The sequence below is a fragment of the Doryrhamphus excisus genome, linkage group LG13 (assembly GCF_037039965.1).
Source record: "Doryrhamphus excisus strain RoL-2023G ecotype Guam linkage group LG13, RoL_Dexc_Guam_v1.1, whole genome shotgun sequence".
Classification (NCBI taxonomy): Eukaryota; Metazoa; Chordata; class Actinopteri; order Syngnathiformes; family Syngnathidae; genus Doryrhamphus; species Doryrhamphus excisus.
In genome coordinates, this window is record NC_136369.1 from 10,985,595 (window position 1) to 11,007,048 (window position 21,454).

At 39.7% G+C, this 21,454-nt stretch overlaps 1 protein-coding gene across 1 annotated transcript in view; it reads left to right on the plus strand.

Moving 5' to 3' along the window:
- Positions 1-21,101, plus strand: part of myo1ea (myosin IEa) — a 42,151-nt gene extending 21,050 nt beyond the window's left edge. The window contains exons 5-28 of the mRNA XM_058088478.2: positions 295-382; positions 1,804-1,893; positions 3,429-3,560; positions 4,168-4,302; positions 4,405-4,537; positions 5,167-5,363; positions 5,453-5,533; positions 5,994-6,080; positions 6,167-6,250; positions 7,482-7,649; positions 8,745-8,830; positions 11,236-11,317; positions 11,462-11,568; positions 12,025-12,123; positions 12,963-13,107; positions 15,112-15,226; positions 15,288-15,457; positions 15,549-15,694; positions 17,058-17,204; positions 17,349-17,509; positions 17,577-17,657; positions 17,744-17,933; positions 19,812-19,981; positions 20,046-21,101. Coding sequence (XP_057944461.2) covers positions 295-382; positions 1,804-1,893; positions 3,429-3,560; positions 4,168-4,302; positions 4,405-4,537; positions 5,167-5,363; positions 5,453-5,533; positions 5,994-6,080; positions 6,167-6,250; positions 7,482-7,649; positions 8,745-8,830; positions 11,236-11,317; positions 11,462-11,568; positions 12,025-12,123; positions 12,963-13,107; positions 15,112-15,226; positions 15,288-15,457; positions 15,549-15,694; positions 17,058-17,204; positions 17,349-17,509; positions 17,577-17,657; positions 17,744-17,933; positions 19,812-19,981; positions 20,046-20,122 — 2,971 coding nt within the window. The 3' untranslated portion in view covers positions 20,123-21,101. The remainder of the gene's footprint in view (positions 1-294; positions 383-1,803; positions 1,894-3,428; positions 3,561-4,167; positions 4,303-4,404; positions 4,538-5,166; positions 5,364-5,452; positions 5,534-5,993; positions 6,081-6,166; positions 6,251-7,481; positions 7,650-8,744; positions 8,831-11,235; positions 11,318-11,461; positions 11,569-12,024; positions 12,124-12,962; positions 13,108-15,111; positions 15,227-15,287; positions 15,458-15,548; positions 15,695-17,057; positions 17,205-17,348; positions 17,510-17,576; positions 17,658-17,743; positions 17,934-19,811; positions 19,982-20,045) is intronic.
- The last annotated feature ends 353 nt before the right edge of the window (positions 21,102-21,454 follow it).

The following is a 21,454-nucleotide window of genomic DNA, read 5'->3' on the forward strand; positions in this document are numbered from 1 at the left end:
AAACATGAAGATCATTTACAATTATCACTGAGAGTTTAGTGCAATAGGGAAATGTTCCCCAGCACAAAACAGGAACTAAATATCCAAAACCACAAAAAATCCTGAACTAGGCAAACAAGCACAAGCTGGGCCAGGACAAAAAGAGAAGCAGTGCATTTAGCACTGCTTAAAAATAGAATCCAACAATGGAGCTTTCTATCAATTTTGAACTGTCATTAATTCCCAGTACATGAAATTAACATGAATAATAAAATAGGACACACATCTAATGTTCTTTTGTCTTTTTCTTTTTAGTGGTGAGAGTGGAGCCGGTAAGACCGTGGCAGCCAAATACATTATGGGATACATCTCCAGAGTGTCAGGAGGTGGACCCAGGGTGCAGGCAAGACCTTTTTTTCATCAAGGGGAAGATATACAGTATGTAACAGGTGCAGGTGTACCTTGGTAAACCTCATTTTATATATCACATTGATGCTAATGCTTGGTCACCGTTAGCACATATTTGTCATGTGGTTTTTTTTGGTTTTTTTTTACTTAAATGTGAGTTTTAACATGTTTTTAGTTGTAATATTATTAGAAATATATAATATCTTATAATATTATGAGAAAATGTAGCATTGCGGCATAGTTTACATCTTAAAGAAAAAAATAACATCATAATATGAGAAACAAACAAAACTAACTAGTTATTTTTTATTATGGTGTGGAAAAAGTTGCAATATTACAAGAATAAAGTTACAATATTATGGGAATTAAGTCATAATATTAGGAGAAGAAAATGTACAGAGATTATTTGAGAAGGAAATTGAAATATTTGGAAAATCTAAAAAAAACGGCAGCAAAAAATGGGGAAAAATTCTAATGAATATGAACATTTTTTCCACGTACACCATTTTAAATGACGATTCAAAAGTTACTGTCTTCATGTAAGAAAAATAAAATAATATCTGCTCTATTACATTTACATAAGGGTTCAGACTTCTGTTTGATCATTTATATCTAAAACATCCGCGACCCTAATGAGGATAAGCGGCATAGAAAAAGAATGGAAACATGATTGTTAAGGTGAAACAGACAATGAAGTAACTGTAACCCCACGTTTGGCCCACCATGTATAATCCACCCTCTTTAGACATCTGTCACATCTCCACATAAGATGTCCTATCCATTCTCTCCACTTGATAAAGATCTAAATGCCTCCGGGTAAGCGTTGTATATTTAATACTTTTTTTTCCATAAAAGAAGTGTCTTTCGGGTTTCAGATTGAGATGTTGCGTTATGCCACAAAGCTGCACAATGGATTACAGAGCCATGTTTCCACGAAGCAGTCAAGTTCACTTCAGTCCAATTTGGGACAGTAATTGTGATGTGACTTGTGTTTCCATTGAGGGGGTTAGCCACAATTTAACCCGCCAATTAATTCAACACAGAGGGGAAATGTGATACGGTAAACAGTAAATAAAACACCTACACCTTTTTTGTTTAGAACAAAAGATTCCTAAGAAGTAGCAAAAGCAATTGTACTTCTGTTTGTGATGAAGTTAGTGTAATCTAACTGTGTTAATCTTTGGGACAGGGTTGTTTAAAAAGATTCTAAAGTATTAGTATTAGTACAAGTCTGTCCTTTCAATCTCAAGACGTCCTCCAGTTTTGTGTGTGTTTGTACAATAACGTTTGAAAGGAAAGTTCCAGAGTAACACTCACAAGTGAGGGTGTGAAGAATGTGCTGTATTGACCAGATGAGCTCTGCTGAGTTGTGTGAGATGTCGCTCACCGTGCATGTCTCTCTGTTTGTCCTCACAGCACGTCAAAGACATCATCCTGCAGTCCAACCCACTGCTCGAGGCCTTTGGCAACGCCAAGACTGTGAGGAACAACAATTCCAGTAGATTTGTAAGAAGACTTCACAAAATCTCACATCATCTTATTCAGCAAAATTTGTTTTACTTTACCATCATATCTTACTCCTTAACTCGGCCCACACTGTAGTTTGAAGTACTGTAACTCTGTAGCCACAAACTGAAACAAATAGTGAGCAGAAGGGGAGAAAGAAAAGATTTTGATTGATAAAGTTAGCTTCAAAGTCCTGGCAGATGGCTCTTGTAGCAAGACCACTACTGTTACTATGTTTGACTTATCACGGATGACATGGCCTGGCCAGAGACTGGAGCAGTGCAGGTATAGTTTTTATTGTCATATTCAGTGCTACCTTGGCATAAGAGTGGCCCAACTAACCAGTGTTTTTCACATTTTTACATTCTCTTTTACATTGAACTGCCAGCTAAATTGGAGTTCCAGCTGCCATTGACGTGCTGTAAATGTGATGACCGTGGCTGAAGTCCAGTGTTAGCGATTTAGCATCAAACTAGCAAGGGGAAGATTTTCAACATCAACCGGTATCAAAAATAAATCTTATGTTGAGCTGACACAAATGAACAAAAACATGTGTATGTCGGTGTCAGAGGTCTCACTCACTCACATTTTTATTTGATGAATGTTTGTGAGCGAGTTTAAGAGCTAATAATAAACAAAAATAGTAATACAAAAAATATGCTGCTGACTGTATTGTTTTAAATAATTGTCCATAGTTACGAAATTGATATCCTTTTACATAGAATTTGATGTAATTATCGTAGTTGCACATCGAATCGTTTACCACATAGAAATTTCCTCGACTTCCAATAGATAAAAAAAATATTTCTATCTGCCATTAAATGTGATTAATTCAGCATTAACTATGGATTAAATATGATTCATCACAATGAATATTTTAATTGATTGACAGCCCTATTTACTATAAAAGCTATCTATAAAATCTATTATACTTTTAAAAAGTCAAAATAGCTAAAAAATGATTATAAACATGAAAGGTACATTAATGTATAAAATCTATTACACTTTTAAAAAGTAAAAATAGCTAAAAAAATGATTATAAACATGAAAGGTACATTCATGTATCTTGTGTGCATGTTTAAAATAAACTAGACTATTAGTATTACTGGAAAGTCCTTTTTGCACAAAACTATAAACCTCAAGCCCATTTTACAATCTGGTGTGATTTAGTTCATAGTTCAATTGCAACACAATAGTTGGGTAACCGAGGTCCAGTTATGGAGAAATGGTACGATATTTATTTTGGCTCCAACAGCCGACTTTTGAGGTAGCGTCTTTGGATAAATCATGTCTCTGTTCTCCATCAGTACGAGCACACTCACTTTTAAAGCGACTGGAAAAGATATTACATTACTTGGCTGTCTGGTGAGAAAGGCAAAAAAACCCCAGTAAAAGGTTCATATAGAAGCACACACACACACACACGCATCGCACTTTACAGACAAGCAGCAGCACATCCCAGCCCACAGCTCCTGTCTGTAAACTCCATGCATCCCACCCCACTGATGAAATGGTCTCTCTCTGTCATCCATCAGGGGAAATACTTTGAGATCCAGTTCAGCAATGGTGGAGAACCAGACGGAGGGAAAATCTCCAACTTCCTTCTGGAGAAGTCACGTGTCGTCACGAGGAATCCTGGCGAGAGGAGTTTCCATATATTCTATCAGGTGGGGGCTATTTTGGAACTGGACTTGCACAATGAGGAAACAATTGGCTCACCAACAAGGTCTGAGAGGGGAAATCAGGCCATGCTCAACTTGATGTACGCTATTGTATTAGGATACAACTTGTAATGGTTGACTTTGGGCGAGAGGCGGGGTATACCATGGACTGGTCGCTAGTCAATCGCAGGCACATATAGACACTCACAATTAACCTAACATGTTTTTTGGTATATGGGAGGAAAGCGGAGTACTCGGAGAAAACCCACACATGTAGGGGGGCATCATGTAAACCGCACACACAGATGCCCAATGGAGATTCGAGCCTAGATCTTACTGTGTGGCCAACATGCTAACCACTAGGCATTATGGATATATGTATCCTTCCAACTACTGGGACTTTTGGGATAGTCCTTTTCAAGATAGTCAAGTGCACCAGTTCCAAGGACACAAAACAAGGTTGATTAAGCCAAAACAAAAATCCCAAATATAAGAAAATAGTGTTCTATATATTTATTTATACTGTATATTTGGTATTTCCCATGCAAAGAGGAGCATCTAAGAGAAGTGAATGCAGATGTAAAGTTGTATAAGAATGATGTTGTGTGTGCAGCTGATTGAAGGAGCCAGCGGCGAGCAGAAGAGTAGCCTGGGAATCACAACTTTGGATTATTACACTTACCTCAACCAGTCCGGGTCCTACAAAGTGGAAGACATTAATGACAAAAATGACTTCCAGGAGACCATGGTAAACATTTTTCCCCCCAGTGCTTTTTTAGTTTTAAGGCTTTCTTGGATACTTAAGTGTATCCACCAGTAAAAGGTGATTGTTTCCTCTGTGTGTGCTCAGCATGCCATGAAAGTGATCGGCATCTCCGAAGCGGACCGTTCCATGGTGCTTCAGATTGTGGCCGGAGTCCTGCACGTCGGCAACATCAGCTTCAAGGAAGCTGGCAACTACGCTGCTGTGGAGAGTGAAGAGTGTACGTGACGTGACTACTTTTCTCTTTGATTTTCAGTCTTGTGCCACTGTCCAATTAGCTCCCTTGATACAATCAGCAGCACACAACACAAAAAGATGACTTTTGCACATGCTCCAAGCTAGTCTGTAGACTCTGTTCCCCACCCCACAATCCCAAAAAGAGAACTACTGCTGTGGACTGACGCATTCCCAGACACAGTCAATGTGCCGACCTGAGGGCCATTTCCTTTTAGGGGAAGTGAGTCACGTTAATAAGGCAGGGAGGGGCTCTCAGGGGACAGCATCAACGCCAAGTCGGGGCAAATGATCTGCTATGTGCTCACACTTTTTTTAGCAGCTTGTATTCAGCAGTCATTTTTCATGACTTGTATTCGTTCGGTTGCATAATCATCAAAAATGCCACTGTTTGCCAACTTTGCAAACGCTGACATCATCACTATTCTGGTTTGCAGTACAGAATGGAGACAAAGGCTACCATGTACTTGTATTTGCACTTTTGGTCTCCTTGCAGTTTCCATTTCATATGGTGGTTAACACATCTGCCTCACATCCAGGAGGTTGATGGTGGCGTACCCTGGCTTTGGCCAAAAGGCACAAAACAAATGAATACATGTTATGTTTCTTTTACAGTTTTAGCGTTCCCTGCCTTTTTGCTGGGAATCGACCAGAACCGTCTAAAGGAGAAACTGACCAGTCGGAAGATGGACAGCAAATGGGGAAGTACCCATGAGTCCATTGATGTGACCTTGAATGTGGAGCAGGCGTGTTACACGAGGGATGCTCTATCCAAAGCACTGCACTCTCGTGTTTTTGACTATTTGGTAGAGGTATGGTATACATTAATCCTAATGATCATGTGACTAAACTTACTGTATGTCTGAAACAAAGCTTACATTGATTTGACTTTTGTTCTCAGTCCATCAACAAAGCCATGGTGAAGGAACAACAGGAGTTGAACATCGGCGTCTTGGACATTTACGGTTTTGAGATATTCCAAGTAAGTGTTTGACAAGCCCTGAGTGAATATTAAATGAACAATTCTTAACATTGAACATTTAAAGGGATTAAACACGCAGGATAAGACTTAAGTTCTCATCAATGCGGATTGCGTCTCATCTCCTGATTGAAATTGCAGACACCAACATGCACGTCTAATCTGATTATGTGTTTGTTTGCATCACGGGATTGTTGTTGCACTACTTTGAATTCCTCATACAACTTAAGAGTCTGCACATGAATAAAAGCAACAGGTTTTGTCAGAAAAGGTCATCATGCAGGAAGATGCAGAGGAGCGGCACACAGAAGGCTCGGCCGAAGGTCCATTGTGATGTGAATGACACAATGCGGCCCTTCCTCTGATAGCTTATAGCTTCCACTAAAAACAAAGCCCACTGATCTCAGAGGATATCCGTCCTCAGCTGCCTTTTTATTAACCATATTGTGTCCCACCTTTTTAGAAAAATGGCTTTGAGCAGTTCTGCATCAACTTTGTGAATGAAAAACTACAGCAAATATTCATTGAGTTGACTTTAAAGGCAGAACAGGTGACGTTCTTTTACATTATTCATATTTCTTTGGTGTGTTTTCCAACCTCATTAAGATGATTTCTATTTTCTTTGTGTATTTGTAGGAGGAGTACGTTCAGGAGGGTATCAAGTGGACTCCCATTGAGTACTTCAATAATAAGATTGTCTGCGACCTCATCGAAAGCAAAGTAAATTATAAATCATATGCAGCCAACGCGAGAGTACAAATACTGTATATTTGTGTTAACATTTTACTTAACACACACTTAAGTCATTTATAACATATCGGTGTGTTAAGTTGTTACATTTTGAAATATATTGTAAACTAAAACATTTTCCAAATGACGTCATTCATGATCAATTTATATACTTCCATGGTCTAATTATGTATTATTATTATCCAAATTGTCCATAGGTATGAATGTGAGTGTGAATGGTTGTTTGTCTATATGTGCCCTGTGATTGGTTGGCGAGCAGTCCAATGTGTACCCCGCCTCTCACCCAAAGACAGCTGGGATAGGCTCCAGCATACCCCCGCGACCCTCGTGAGGATAAGCAGCATAGAAAATGGATGGATGGATGGATAGTGCAAGTGTGACACATGAAAAAATGACATGTTTCCCAAATCTTGACACCAGCAAAACATACCAAAGACACACACTTGCCATACGGACGACGCGTAAAGACGTATGAAATTTGAAGTCTTACAACTTGGAAAAAAAACATGAGGTTGTATGAAATGACAAAGAACCTCTGTGGTCGATCTGCGGCTTGAAAATCAGCATGCCACACACGCTTTTCTTTGCATGTAGATTGGCTGCAGGAGCTCATATTGACCTAGGCTTAACCGAGGTGAAAAGTGCCATGGAATGCAACATAAATCTGTCAGTCACGCATCAAAAGAGGTGGTGGTGGGCGGGCTCGTTAAATAATTTTTAGTTGTCAGATTAGACTAGATTTAGATTTCAAAATTCATTTAATTCTGAATTTAATGACTTTTATTTTGGCTTTATGTTTAATTTTAGCACCAAAAAAGTATCCAAAAAGTCCCACTGAGATGTGGAGATTTGAGAGGAGGCTAATATATCCATATCAGCGCCTTATTCTTCAGCTGTTGCTTTTAACAAGACACTAGTGTTTAGTGTGGGACAGACTCCTCAAACAGGACAGACAGTGTGTGACCAATGAGATCCACATTGCTCCAGTTCTACAGCACTTCATTATGGTCAGATCATAATAAAACATTGAGACTTTGGAGGCCATTAATCATTAGCCTGTAATGGTATTTTTTAGGGCTGGAGCTCGTCATTGGTTTTGTTTAGGTGAACTAACCAAACAGCTATGAAAGTAGTCCTTGGCAGTAGTCGAACATCTGCCTGAGAGTGTCACAAATCACTATTCCACCCCACGTCTTCCCAGAATCCTCCTGGCATCATGAGTATCCTGGACGACGTGTGTGCCACCATGCACGCAGTCGGCGAGGGGGCTGACCAGACCATGCTGCAGAAACTGCGGGTCCAGATCAACACTCATGAGCACTTCAACAGCTGGAATCAAGGCTTTATCATCCACCACTACGCTGGCAAGGTTGGTTCGTCTTTTGCTACAAAAATTACACCAGCTGGACACTTCATTAGGTACAGTCTATTGGACTGTGTCTCCGGTTTCCTCCCACATGATGGTTAATTGGCAACTCCAAATTGTCCATAGGTATGAATGTGAGTGTGAATGGTTGTTTGTCTATATGTGCCCTGTGATTGGCTGGCGACCAGTCCAGGGTGTACCCCGCCTCACGCCCGAAGACAGCTGGGATAGGCTCCAGCACCCCCGCGACCCTCGTGAGGAAAAGCGGTGGAAAATGAATGAATGAAAGAATGAGACATCCGGCACTAGAATCTTCTGTAAGCGAAGATTCAGCCAACTTTCACCGGCATTTATCGCCATTTCAACCTGTTTAGGTCGGAATTGTTCAATGTTTAGAATACATAAATATTTCCCATCCCTATTGTACACCACTTCAAACTGCAACCACAATAATACACTTCACTTTTTTTTTTAACTCGGGCAGTATAAAAACAGTCCAAAGTATCATAAACAGTAATTGTGTTTCCCCATCTTGTGCATACATTAGCGGTACAACATTGTGTGCACACAGAAGGTTATTAAAATGTTATTTTTGTGGTGTCTGTATGGGAATTGCTGCTGCTCCCGCCCTGTATGAGCTGCCATAAATACGACTTCGGCGTCTGGAGTACTCCGCCTTTTTGTGTACATAAGTTCAGCCTGCCTGTTAAGTAACAACATGACACACATTTCTCCTTCTGGTTTTAATATTTACCTTTCTTTTTGGGCCCAGACAGGCAGGCAGTCCCTGTCCTCCAGATGTTTGGTGGCCTCAGCTTGGCACATATGCTGCAGGCTTAATGAGCTGTCCTATAAAGACTCAATTCTCAGGCTACAAAGGTGGAGGGATTTATAGTTTTCTTTGAATTTGACACAACACCTGGGAGGTGTCAAGTTTTTTTTCCCCCCCTCCGTACCTGAAATTGATCCTACCCCTATAAAATACAATCTACTTATTTTGCGTGTTAATAAGAGTCCACATGTGGTATTTTCATCAGGCTGTGCTTTTTAACAGCTTAACCTTGTCCTACTTCATAATGGCCCTGTCCTCCTTTCCAGGTGTCCTACGACGCAGATGGATTCTGTGAAAGGAACCGAGACGTCCTTTTCACTGACCTCATTGAGCTAATGCAGGGCAGTCAAATGTGAGTGACTCCTATTTCACTGACGTCATACTCCAGCAGGTTTTCATATTCATTTTGTTACCAGGATTGGTAAGGATTTGTCTCTTAACTTCTAGTCTACTCTTGTTCATTTGCCAGTTTACCTTGCATTTTTGTAGCAATGATTGGTTTCCTTATTTATAAATATTATTTTTTTTGTAGCTAGTACATAAAAAATGTTTACAACCTTATAAATATGTTTTTTAGCATAATTGGAGCTCCCTTGACATGAAATAAGACTCTTCCGATACAGATCATCCATGAGTTTGATCGGCTGACACCGATACAGATCACAAAGATTATGTGCACATTTTTCAATTTGTTTATGATAAGAGCTATTGGCCAGGGCCGCCACAAACTCAATATAATGGGATATATTGGGAATAATTCTGTTCATTAAACAACAACACACAAATAGTGTTCGGAGGACAAGATATCATTATTAATGACAACAATACACTTGAAAAAGTTAGTTTGTATGTGATGGATGTAATATCCACTTCCCCGTGGGACAAAAAGAAACTCCAAACTAACCGTGTTGCTTTGATTGTTTGAAAAATAAAATGGCACTGCGGCAAAAAGTCACATTTGGACTCCAAAAACGATCAAGAAACTAGCCAGATAATTCTAGTGAGCTAGCTAACGGAGGACGGCTCAGCAAAGCCAGCCAATCGCATTCACACTCACATTCATATCTATGGACAATTAACCTAACATGCATGTTTTTGGAATGTGCAAGAAACCGGGAGTGCCTGGAGAAAACATGCAAAGATGCCCAAGCGGAGAATCAAACCCAGGTCTTCCCAATCTCCTGACTGTGCGGCCTACATGCTAACCACTTGTCCAAATAACAACATATCTGAAAAATCTGAATTTTCAAAACTCTTGGAACAAGTTTCATCATCAGTGTCAAGGCTAATATTGAGATGCATGTACTTGGACTTGAACCAGACCTTACAGTGCATCCAACGGTGGGTGGGATAGAAGAGCAGTGTGCAGGGTGGGATAATGTGGTGCCCTTTAACCTTGAATCACGTCTGGCTGCAATCCAGATATGCAGCCCCAGTCTGGCCTTCAGAGTGTGCAGGCTCCCTGTGGGGGCAGCATTGAAGGGACCCATCTGGTTCCTCTGTATTTTCCTTGTGTCAAAGGGGCCATCAATGCAAATCGTTTTGTCTGCGTAACCTCTCGCCTCTCGCCTCACACCATGCAGACATGCAATTGAAAATACATTCTGCATTCCTCATAGCCATCTAGAATAATGCAACAAAATGCATGTCCATCGTAAAGGAAGTTCGAGAAGGAAGGGAGCCGCCTCATTCCTGAGCACAGCAGGTTGAAGAGAAGAAAGAAATGACCGTTATTGTGTGTCAGCTGGATGTTATTAGTACACACACAACCTACAGGGCCTTTGTTCTCTGGCCACACAGCTTGTAGATCCACACACAAATCTATATCTACACACAGAACAAGATGGGAAAATAATTCCAACACTAGAAACAACGATATAATAACAGCGTGTTTCAGGTCACCCTTTGTTTGTTTCTTTCGGCTTTTTCCCGAGTATATTTGTCAGTATATTTGTCACAGTTATACTCTTGTTGATTATCAATCATCAAATCACAGCCCTCCATCTTCTTCTTCTTTCTCGTTTGGCTTTTCCCTTCAGGGGTCGCCACAGCAAATCAATCTCCATCCAATCCTGTCTTCCGCATCTGTCTCTCTCACACCAACTACCCTCATGTCTTCCCTTCACTACATCCATAAACCTCCTCTTTGGTGTTCCTCTTTGCCTCCTACCTGGCAGCTCTAAACGCAGCATCCTTCTACCGATATATTCACTATCTCTCCTCTGGACATGTCCCAACCATCTCAGTCTGGCCTCTCTGACTTTTATCTCCAAAGCCTATAACATGTAATGTCCCTCTGATGTATTTGTTACTGATCCTGTCCATCCTGGTCACTCCCAATGAGAACCTCAGCATCCTCATCTCTGCTACCTCCAGTTCTGCCTCCTGTCCTGTGCCTGGGAAAGCGTAAACATAACATAATCACAGCCCTCCTCTTTTGCCATATATGGAGCAATGTGGTAGAACCTCTTATGCTATGGTGCCATGCCCCAAAAAAGGGCTATTTAGTTCTGCATTGCAAAAGTCAAATCACATCAGCCATTCCCTCAAAGTACAATCCGTCAGTTATGTGTACGCTTTCCACAGGGAGGATTTGAGAGTCATTTCTTAGTTCAGCCATCTACAACTACTATGACCTTGCTGAGTAGATTTGGAATGCAAATGGTTGACTTTTTCGCTGAAGGCCTTTGGTTGTTGAATCATTAACAGCATTTTTGCATGGGATCCCATGGATTACGCTCCTTTGTCCTCCAACAGAGCCTTCTTCAGAGCTCTGTTCCCCGAAAACCTCAATGCCGAAAAGAAGGGTCGGCCCACCACTGCAGGCAGTAAAATAAAGGTGTGTTTTCATAGGAAGTGTGTCTCCTCACGCTCAGTGGATGAATTTTGCTTGCTAGTTGTGTATTGGCTCTCAATGTCAATATCGGTGTCTGTTCATTACATGAATCAAACTCTTGGTTTCTGTTTGTATTTTACCATCCAGAAACAAGCCAATGACCTGGTGAGCACTTTGATGAAATGCACTCCACATTACATCCGCTGTATCAAACCTAATGAAACCAAGAAGCCCAGAGACTGGGAAGAAGGCCGGTAAGTGAGCCGGTAATTCTGTCAACTTTTCACTCTTCAATATAAAGACTGTCTTACTCTGTGGGACATTCCCATTCTTTATCACTTTGGTTCAGTTTCCCCACTAACAGGGCTTACTTAGGTACTTCTCGTTCCAATGCAGAGTTCTTTTCTATTGTTCAAAGTCTGTGCAGACTTCCTGTTGTGAGTCCGCTGAAGTCTGCCAAGCTAATTAGCACCGGAACCGCTGTTTTTACAGGAAGTCTAAATGTACAAAGTAGTATTTGTCCCACATGTTGGGGAAAAAATATGTTTACAATGACAATAATCTTCTTGTGGAATTAATCATGTAAGGTATACTGTGAGTTTGTAGTGAGCTTTGGAAACCGACTGGACTGGAAAATCTTTTTTTTCATAGTTTCCTAATATCTCAGTATATAATACACAGCATGGATATATGTGCCGCTATGTGTACAGTGTGAAGCATCAGGTGGAGTATCTGGGCCTCAAGGAGAACATCAGGGTAAGGCGTGCAGGCTACGCCTACCGCAGAGTCTTCAGGAAGTTCCTCAACAGGTAACACTACCTCTGTGTATACCTTGATTTTCATATCAAGCAAGCAGAACTAAGGGCCAATCAGCAGGGAGTGCATCTATTTTGGTTGTTTACGTCCGTGACTGGGATGCATAATGGATATTTTGGAGAAACACACTAAGAACGTTGAACTGAACTTGAGTGTAAATTTGTTCAGGTTATGTGAGAGTCAATGCCACTGTTTAAGTCCACTTATTTGCCACAGATATTTGCACTCCTGCTGCAGTTATTTTACTAGCGGGCGACGCACTGCATTACCCACAAAGTATTGCGCACACTAGCGTAAAAATAAAGCAATTCTTAAAAGGGGACCTATTATGCTCAATTTCTGTACATTGTATCGAGTTGTGGACTATAGGGCAGCTACACATGACAACTACCACAGAAAGCTTTTCTAGATCTTTCAGTATCTGCACCTCTTTCTGCAGTATTTCAATTGACTTCCTGCTGTCAACCCAAACGGTCTGTTTAATTTCCTCCACCCACGACTCCCGTCTAGGTACGCCCACTGTGCTGTGACTGGTCACGCTCCGAAGTGCTCCCAGGACTTCGGGATACGTAGCGCCGTGTTTACAAATGTATTTAATTGCATGAAACAACACTATGAAAGGAAGAAAATGAACTGATCTTTGAGCTAATTCAAAATTTAAATGGTGAACTGTGAAGGCGATCTATTCATGTTTATACTTTGAACTAGTGCATGAGAACTATTAACTTGCCCATGAGAACTATTAACTTGCCCAAAGCTGGACCTTGACGTGTTTTGATGGTGTCTTGGATGTTCTTTCAGTGAATGTAATCTACTGATCTTTTGTCCTCAGATACGCTATCCTGACTAAAGAGTCGTGGCCAACATGGCAAGGAGATGAGAAACAAGGCGTCCTTCACCTCATGCGCTCCGTCAACATGGACCAGGACCAGTTCCAGCTGGGTCGTACCAAAGTGTTTGTGAAAGCCCCCGAGTCGGTAGGTTTGGTCTTGTAGCATCATCTTTTCTTATTTGTCTCTCGGGGAATTCTGCTTCTCTATCAGTACCGATGCATTTTTCTTCATCATAAGTGCTGCAACATAATGTTCAACATCTAACTGCAATATCCAATTGAATTCCCTCCACAGCCATGTAAATGGAATCTAATGTTACACATGCATTATAGTGGTGTAGAATTACGAGTGAATATAATAAAAGACTGTATAAGGGCATCAGTATCCCAAATTTAATAGGGGAGGAGACGCCACCCGACCCCTTGCAGAACGTCAGCATTGACTCAACAAAGTACACAGTGTGGTTGCACAGTTGACACAACATCGTCTTTTTCCACCCTCACCGTTTTTTATGGGTTCTATGAAAGCGGCGCTTGTGTCTTGTTGACTTTTGTATACATCACACACACACGGATGTGTAGAAATGAATGCACAGGCAACATAGTCTTAATTCATCCTCGCAGCTGATCCTGAATGTTACTCTATTCGCTCCTAGACAGCCCCCCCTGCCCCCCCTGCCCCCGAAGGCTCAAAGTCCATGTCGCTGAGGTGTGCTTATGAAAGGCAAATATCACGGTAGCAAGCTGACAGCCTCTCTGTGAGATAAGACAGAGGCTAATTAGTTTTCAGGCTGAGGTGCTTTTCTATTGGATGGAACAAGTGATGATTCTTTAATGCTCCGAGCCAGATGGTCGTGAAGTCACGCTAAGCCAGAGTGGTGACAGACCATCTGGAGACAGCTGTTGTTCATACAATAATTCAATCAGTCATACCATGGCCAAATTCTCAATTAAAATGAACAATAAGACTAAGACGCCGTTTTACATTTGGTATGTTTTGTAACATTTCCTTCCTTCCTGAAGAGCTGCGACATGTATTGCTACTTTTTTCCTCCTAAGTTTAGGACTTTATTCCCGAAATCTTTTCGCCCTAATTCTGGTATAATATCAACACAGTGACACCTATTGTTTGTTCTTGGATTTGTCACTTTAATTAGCCAAGTGATGAAAAGTACTGAACTTTGTGTTGTTATTGTGGTATGAGGTGTAGTGGCAGGGCCGGGGTTGGTGGGCAGGATGTTTAGTCTGCCAACTGTAGCGGCCACAGAATGTGATTGCATGTTGTTGAGATCCATCAGGAAATGACTAACTAATCTTTCTTGATGATGTGACTAGCTTATACTGCCGTTGTAGTAAGAAAACTGTTGTTTATCATTTTGTCTTTATACTGGAATAATATCCCAAACCATTCGCACCAAGTACCACCCCAGAATATTTCTCTTTGGCTACCTCAGCTTTCCAACACAGGGTTCCCTTACAATATGTGGCCCATAACTGTCCCGTATGAAGAAAGTTAAAGCATAATATTTCAGCAAAAAGAACATTTTATTTCTATTCAATTACAGGGAATCTGTTGTGGAGCACAACTACAACTAGTACCACCAATGATACAGTTTGGTGTAATTATTAACATAATTGGATTCTTCTCTTCCAAAGCACATTTGTATGTCCATTTGTTGCTAGGCAGAATTTATGAGAAATAAGCCAAGTAACCTATACCAGGGGTATTAAACTAAAATAGAAATCGGAAATACGGAAATCTCCTTCAAGCTTCAGTCTGTTGCTTGTCTTTGTGTAGTATTATGTTGGTACTCAAAATGGAAATGGAAACTAGAACCACTTGACTATCAGCGTCTGAGTTGGACTTGGAGCAAGATCTATCAGTTAATGATCAATCTAGTATAAAGTATGCGTGGAACTGCTTTTTAATGTGTAAAACTCAATTTAAATTGTGCCAACTGTGAGCGGCAAATCGTTTTTTTGTGAAAATAGGAATTTGTAGTGTTTTTCATGGCCATTCACTGTGGTTCTTGGAACATAACCCCCGACAATATCAGGTATCTATTCAGTTAATGTCTTTTAGTCTACTTTGGGTTTGTTGGGTGCACGCCGCCTTTATCAAATTATTGGTTTGTCTTTGTGTTCCAAGCTGTTTCTGCTGGAGGAGACCAGGGAGCGTAAGTTTGATGGCTATGCCAGAACCATCCAGAAAGCCTGGAGGAAATACGTAGCCCGCAAGAAGTATGTGCAGATGCGTGAGGAAGGTGAGTGAGATGATCTTTTGTGGTGTCTCTTCTCTTGCTCACAGTGTGTCTTTGTGTGCAGCTTCTGACCTTTTGCTGAATCACAAGGAGAGGCGGCGACATAGCCTAAACCGAAACTTTGTAGGAGACTACCTGGGCATGGACGACAGGCCTGAGCTCAGACAGTTTCTGGCCAAGAGAGAGAAGATCGACTTTGCAGACAAAGTCACTAAATACGACCGTCGCTTCAAGGTTGGTTCCATCTCGCTACTTCTTCCAGAAAAACGTGTGGAATCGGTTCTGTCTGTCTGAATCGTTCATCTTATTATGTTTGATTTCTCAGTCAATCAAGAGGGACTTGATCCTGACCCCTAAGTCGGTGTACCTGATAGGAAGAGAAAAGATCAAACAGGGACCAGAGAAAGGTCAGGTGACTGAGGTGCTGAAGCGGCAGATTAACGTGGAGAGAATCTTGGCAGTGTCTCTCAGGTATAAACAAGTCACCATACATACACCATGCTACTATGTATACAAATATATTTGGACATATAAAGTATGATGGCTCATATTAATCAATTGTTAGTGATATTAATCACTTATAATCTTACATGAATAACTATAACTTTGTACATCCAAAAAATTGAACTATTTTTGTTGTCAGTTGACTCTCTTGGTATTTAGAGAGAATAAACTGTGCTGTGTGGGATTGTGTGTTTTGGCCTTCCACTGGTCCACTGATTTCCACTCTTTTTTTAACTGTTTTTTTTTTTGTTCTATCATTTTGATGGACTTAATGGGTGGCAGGAAGAATTCATATTCCCCTGCCACCTTTTAGAACCCAAGACCCAGTTTTGATTTACATGCAGTTAAGGTTAGTTTCCCCCTTAGCAACCTTTATTTCACTAGTTTGTGTTCTATTGGGAGGGGAAACATACCAGATGTAGGTGAAAAAGTACTAATAGTAAGAAATTTGCTTTTTTTTCCCCATTTTATTTTCCAATTATTTCTTAAATCATCTTCATGCACTTTTTTAGGATATTAGGAGTTTTTTTTCCTGACAAATTTATTTTATTTAGTTTTGTTTGTTTTTCATAATATTACAACTTAAAAAATATATACGTATATAATATATGAACTCTGTGCTACTAAAATAACTTCATTTTTACGTATAATATTACGTGATTCTCGTAAAAATATATATTTTTTCTTGTTAGAATACAACTTTTATTATATTGTTGTCATAGTTCTGTTGTTGTGTTGTTGAGTATTTCCAACTTTCTTCTTATACATGTTTATTTTATTCCCACAATATTTTATATTATTCTCATAACATTTATTTTAACATTACGCTTCTAAAATTATGTTTTTCCTCAATGTTATTCTTATAATGGTAATGGTTTTATTTCATTTGAACATGCATCAGATTGCAATTAAGAAGCATCACATAATCAGTTCACAGTTCCACATGTCCAAAAGGAGTAGGAAGAAGCAAAGCTTATTAAATCCTACCCCTCCATCTGGTACTTTTCAGCAACAGTTACATTTGTTCATTTCCTGCTTTCCAATATACGTTTTAATTATTTTTTATTATATTTATTTTTTATAATATGATTTTTGTTAGCTCTTTCTCAATATTTTGGGCTTTTTATTGTAGAATTACTGTCGATTTTTTCAATGTTTTGCTTTTTTAAAATGTATTTCTTAAATTAAATTTTTAGATGATGCCATGGGTCAATTAAACGGGACGGAGAATGGCCCCCAGGCCGCACTATGAAGATCCCTGCCTTAGACTATCATAAAATGCCCTATATATATATATATATATATTAGTGTTGACTTTTGTGTATTTCAGCACCCTGCAGGATGATTTCATGATCCTTCATGAGCAGGAGTATGACAGCTTGCTGGAGTGTGTCTTCAAGACAGAGTTCATTAGCTTGCTGGCTCGAAGGTTTGAGGAGAAAACTCAAAGGAAGCTACCACTCAAGTTTAGTAACACGTAAGGAAATACAAAAGTTGTATTAAATGTGTTCAAATGTCTTCTGGAGATGTTACGTGATTTATCATGGAGATGTTACGTGATCTATCATGGCGATGTCAAGGCTCAGTGGTATAGAATGAAAAGTGTCCATTTGGATCCTAGACTGTCCATAAAGCTGAAGAAGGAGAACTGGGGCATCCTGAGTGGGGGAGCTGGTTCCCGACAGGTCACCTTTGTCCAGGGTCAGGGAGACTTGGCTGTGCTCAAGCCTTCCAGTAAAAGTCTGCAGGTCAGCATCGGACCAGGACTTCCTAGGAACACACGTGAGTAGAAACACGGAGGCTAATGGCGTCAGAAATGCACCCGACTAACTCTCATCAACTTTCTCAGGACCTTCAAGGGCTGGTGTCACCCAAAGTCGGCCAAGAACTCACCAAAACACGCCAGCGCGGGCCGCACCAGGACCTCCAGGTGCAACACTCACACATTACAGTATCCTCTAGAACACAGAACAATAAATTCTCATCGTTTTCTTTGCACACCTGCCTGCCTCATAGTTGCTCATCAAAATGGCGGGCTGAAGAACACCAATCACATGGCCAGTCAGAGGCCCTCTATGTATCAGCAGCATGGCGACAACATGCGCCCTCACCTTCCCAACAACTTCAACCAGCAAAGGGATCGTGGCAGCGTCAGGCCACAAGCCAACCTGGACTTTCTCAGGGTTCCGGAACAAGGAGCTGCAGGGTGAGGCGAATAGCATCACACACGCAAGCAAAGAAAGAAAACGGGTTCATCACGTTCTCTGTCAGGAAATGAGGTGAAGTGAAGGCGATGCAGTACCATATGTTTACTTGCACAATCCAATCACATCCAACATTAGCATAAATCCAACATTTACACTCATCATCCGGTCTACCAATACATGCATTAACACTACTTCCTGTGTCAGGACATATTGCATATTGGCTGAGTTGCATATTGCATTGTTAACAGAAAAAGACGCTAACCAAGGTGCCGCTGTCAAGTCATTATTAATGAGATAGTGTTTATTATTAAGTAAAGCTAAGCTGTTGGTGGTTTATTCAGATAGCTTAACATACATTGGATTGGTTTTAGCAATTTATTTTTTCATCCAAGTGGCACACCACATACTTATTTAAATTGTATGTGATGCTGGGTGGAAAAAGTACGTTTATTCCTGCTTTTTGGACTGTACACCACTGCCATCTTGTGGCAGACTGCTGTACCTTCTGGCAGTAGGAAACAGTAGTAATATACTTCAGTGTTTAATGTGATTTTTGAAATATAACGGTGTCAAAAAAAAAGCTGCTGGTTAATATATAGGTTTGTCTCAAAGCAACCCCCAAATACTATTTAAATGTGCCACCTAGTGGACGTTGCCCAGCATTAGATTGCAGTTAGCTTCAAATGATGACATGCTTTAATGTGGAAAAATAATTTTTGACAGTATAAATATCTACATTTGCACAGTCATGTCATATTAAAACCAAAAATACATTTTTAAAGCAAACTAGTGGGCTGAATGCTTGTTCCTCAGCATTTCCACATTTTTAAGAAGAACAAGCATTTGTTTATTTTTTGAGCGGGTCCAACACAGATATCAAGAATTAATGTCACAATAATGTCCAAATTTATGGGCATAATGTTATTTACAAGAAGAATGTTGACATATTGTAGTTGCAAATTTAAAAAAATAATAATTTTCTGAGAATATAGTCAAAAAATATTTGTATTTCTGTAACACATCAAAAAATATTATGAAAAACAAAAAAAAATAAATTAAGTTGTCATTTTTATAAAAATTAGGTAGGGGGAAAAGTTAAATATGAGAATAAAGTCCAAATATTATGGGAACAAAGTCACAAGAACAAAGTTATAAAATACTGTAATTGAGAAGTTAAAAACAGCAGAAATAGAAACATAACTGCTGTAATTTTGAGAATAAAGTCAAAATATTTACAGAAAAAGGTATTTTTGCAAGAAGAAATAAAATCTCAATTTTACAAGAATAAACTTGTAATAGTAAAATAAATTAATAACTTCCATAGCATACAGTTGAAATATTGAATTATTATTAGACACCAAGAAAATAAAATAAAGTTGTCATTTTTAGAAAATTTAATAATAATAAATAAATAATAAATTAAAATATTATTGGAATAAAGTCATAATACAAGAAGAAAGTTTACAAGAAAAAAGTTGAATACCACCGTTCAAAAATGTTTTAAAAAAATGAATGAAAGAGGGAAAAAAACAGTTGTAATTTTATGAAAATAAGTACAAAAAATATTTAGAGAAATAGTATTTTTTAACAAGAAAAAAGTTGCAATCTTAAAAGAATAAACTTGTAATACTATGAGGAAAAATAATAACTTTGGTAGCAGAGTTGAAACAGTAAAATTACAGAATATTATGAGAAACAAAGTTCATACAAATAAAATGTGAAATGCATTTTTTTCCCTGAAACAATAATTTAAATAATAACCAGTTAGCATATTGCATCCTTTGATTCATGGCTATAAGACCCAGGGTGGAACATGTTATACCACACCTGATGTGGATGACCGCATGCTAACGCTAACAGTTGTTTGTGGTGTTCAGAGCTCACAGACCATCAGCCAGCAGACCTCCACCAGGGGGCGGCCGACCCAAACCGACACCCAAACCGAAACCTCAGGTGCCCCAGTGCAAAGCTTTGTATGCCTATGATGCCCAGGACACTGACGAGCTCAGCTTCAACGCCAATGACATCATCGATATCATCAAAGAAGGTATATGTCTGGTGTGTGTGTGTGTATATAACAATAATAATAATTATTATTATTGTGTTAACAGATTCATCAGGATGGTGGACGGGACGTCTGCGGGGAAAGCAGGGACTTTTCCCCAACAACTATGTGACCAAGATCTAGGAGGAGGATGTTGTGAAGCACTGTGGGATTTCTCCCATGCTCCCATGAATGCTCCACTACTGCCTGCATAGTCCATGAATGTAAACTCTTCATCTTCTTCTATGTAGTTCACCCAGTCCTAATGACAGCCTCCCTGTCCTCTCTGTCTTGGGAGTACTGAACAAAATACTATTTATTGTATTTATACACATCATCGCTTTCTGTCCTGATCACCTTTGCTGAGAATAATCTGGGAACAGGCTGTGATTTTACTATTTTCCTCATGTCTTTTTATTTGTATTGTTATTATTCGATGATTCCAAAACCAATGTTGCAATCTTGGCTGTAATATTTATGTTTCCGTTGCAAAGTTCAGTACTTCCATGTGTTTTTATGGCATTTGAAAACACCAAAGATAACATCTGTTGTGTATTTTTTATGTAGTAGAGGCGGTGTGTACTGTAACCTGAGCACACTGTCTGTGGTGTGTTAGCACTTTATCAGTACAGGTACTACTACCTTGGACACAAACACACAATATGAAGGAAGGACGGAAGGATGATTGTTTACACTAAAAAAAAACACAAACAGGCATTTTAGCTCCCTTTTGTGTGTATATGTGTTGACATGTAGGAGAGCGCCTGTTGCCTGCCACACTCTTTGAAATGTATATATTTTCTTGGTGGTATTAACACACATACGCAGGGCTTTAATGACTGCTTGTGGTTCTCTCCAGTTGGCTTTTTCTATCGTCAGGCACAATAGGTGCCGTCAGACTTCCGTGGCTTCTTTTTTTTGTTTTGCACTGCAGTTTTTCATTTGCCTACACATTGCTTTTCATTGGTTGTGTTGAATGAAGTAACCGCAAGTTCTGGGACTTGTCATGAAATCATCTTCTCCGTCGTTATTGTCAGTTTTGATCACGGATGGTTCATCAACAACGTCCTTGTGCAATACAAAGACACTAGGTGACTTTTTTAATAAAGCATTTATTGTTCAATGGCTCTCCGCGCTTTTATGTCTGCATTAGTAAGTCGGGGTCACGTTTTCAATATGTTCTTTTAAACTAAAGGGTTCTCAAATTATCTCAATACACTAGAGGTTGGATCCTGCCCGAGCAGGACTTAAAACACAAATATTTTGTAATTGTCATTATACTACTACTCACATTCAAGCCTCATTCAGACTCAGCCACTTACCTGTCAGTGTGCAAGATGAAAGGCAGTAGGTCCTGTGATGGACAATTTTGAATTAACAAACCAAGAATCTGGTTTATTTGAAGTTAAAACGTGTTTTTACTCACTTTTTTGTCTCTCCGATGAGGTTAGCTTCTTCATGGACAATACCATATGC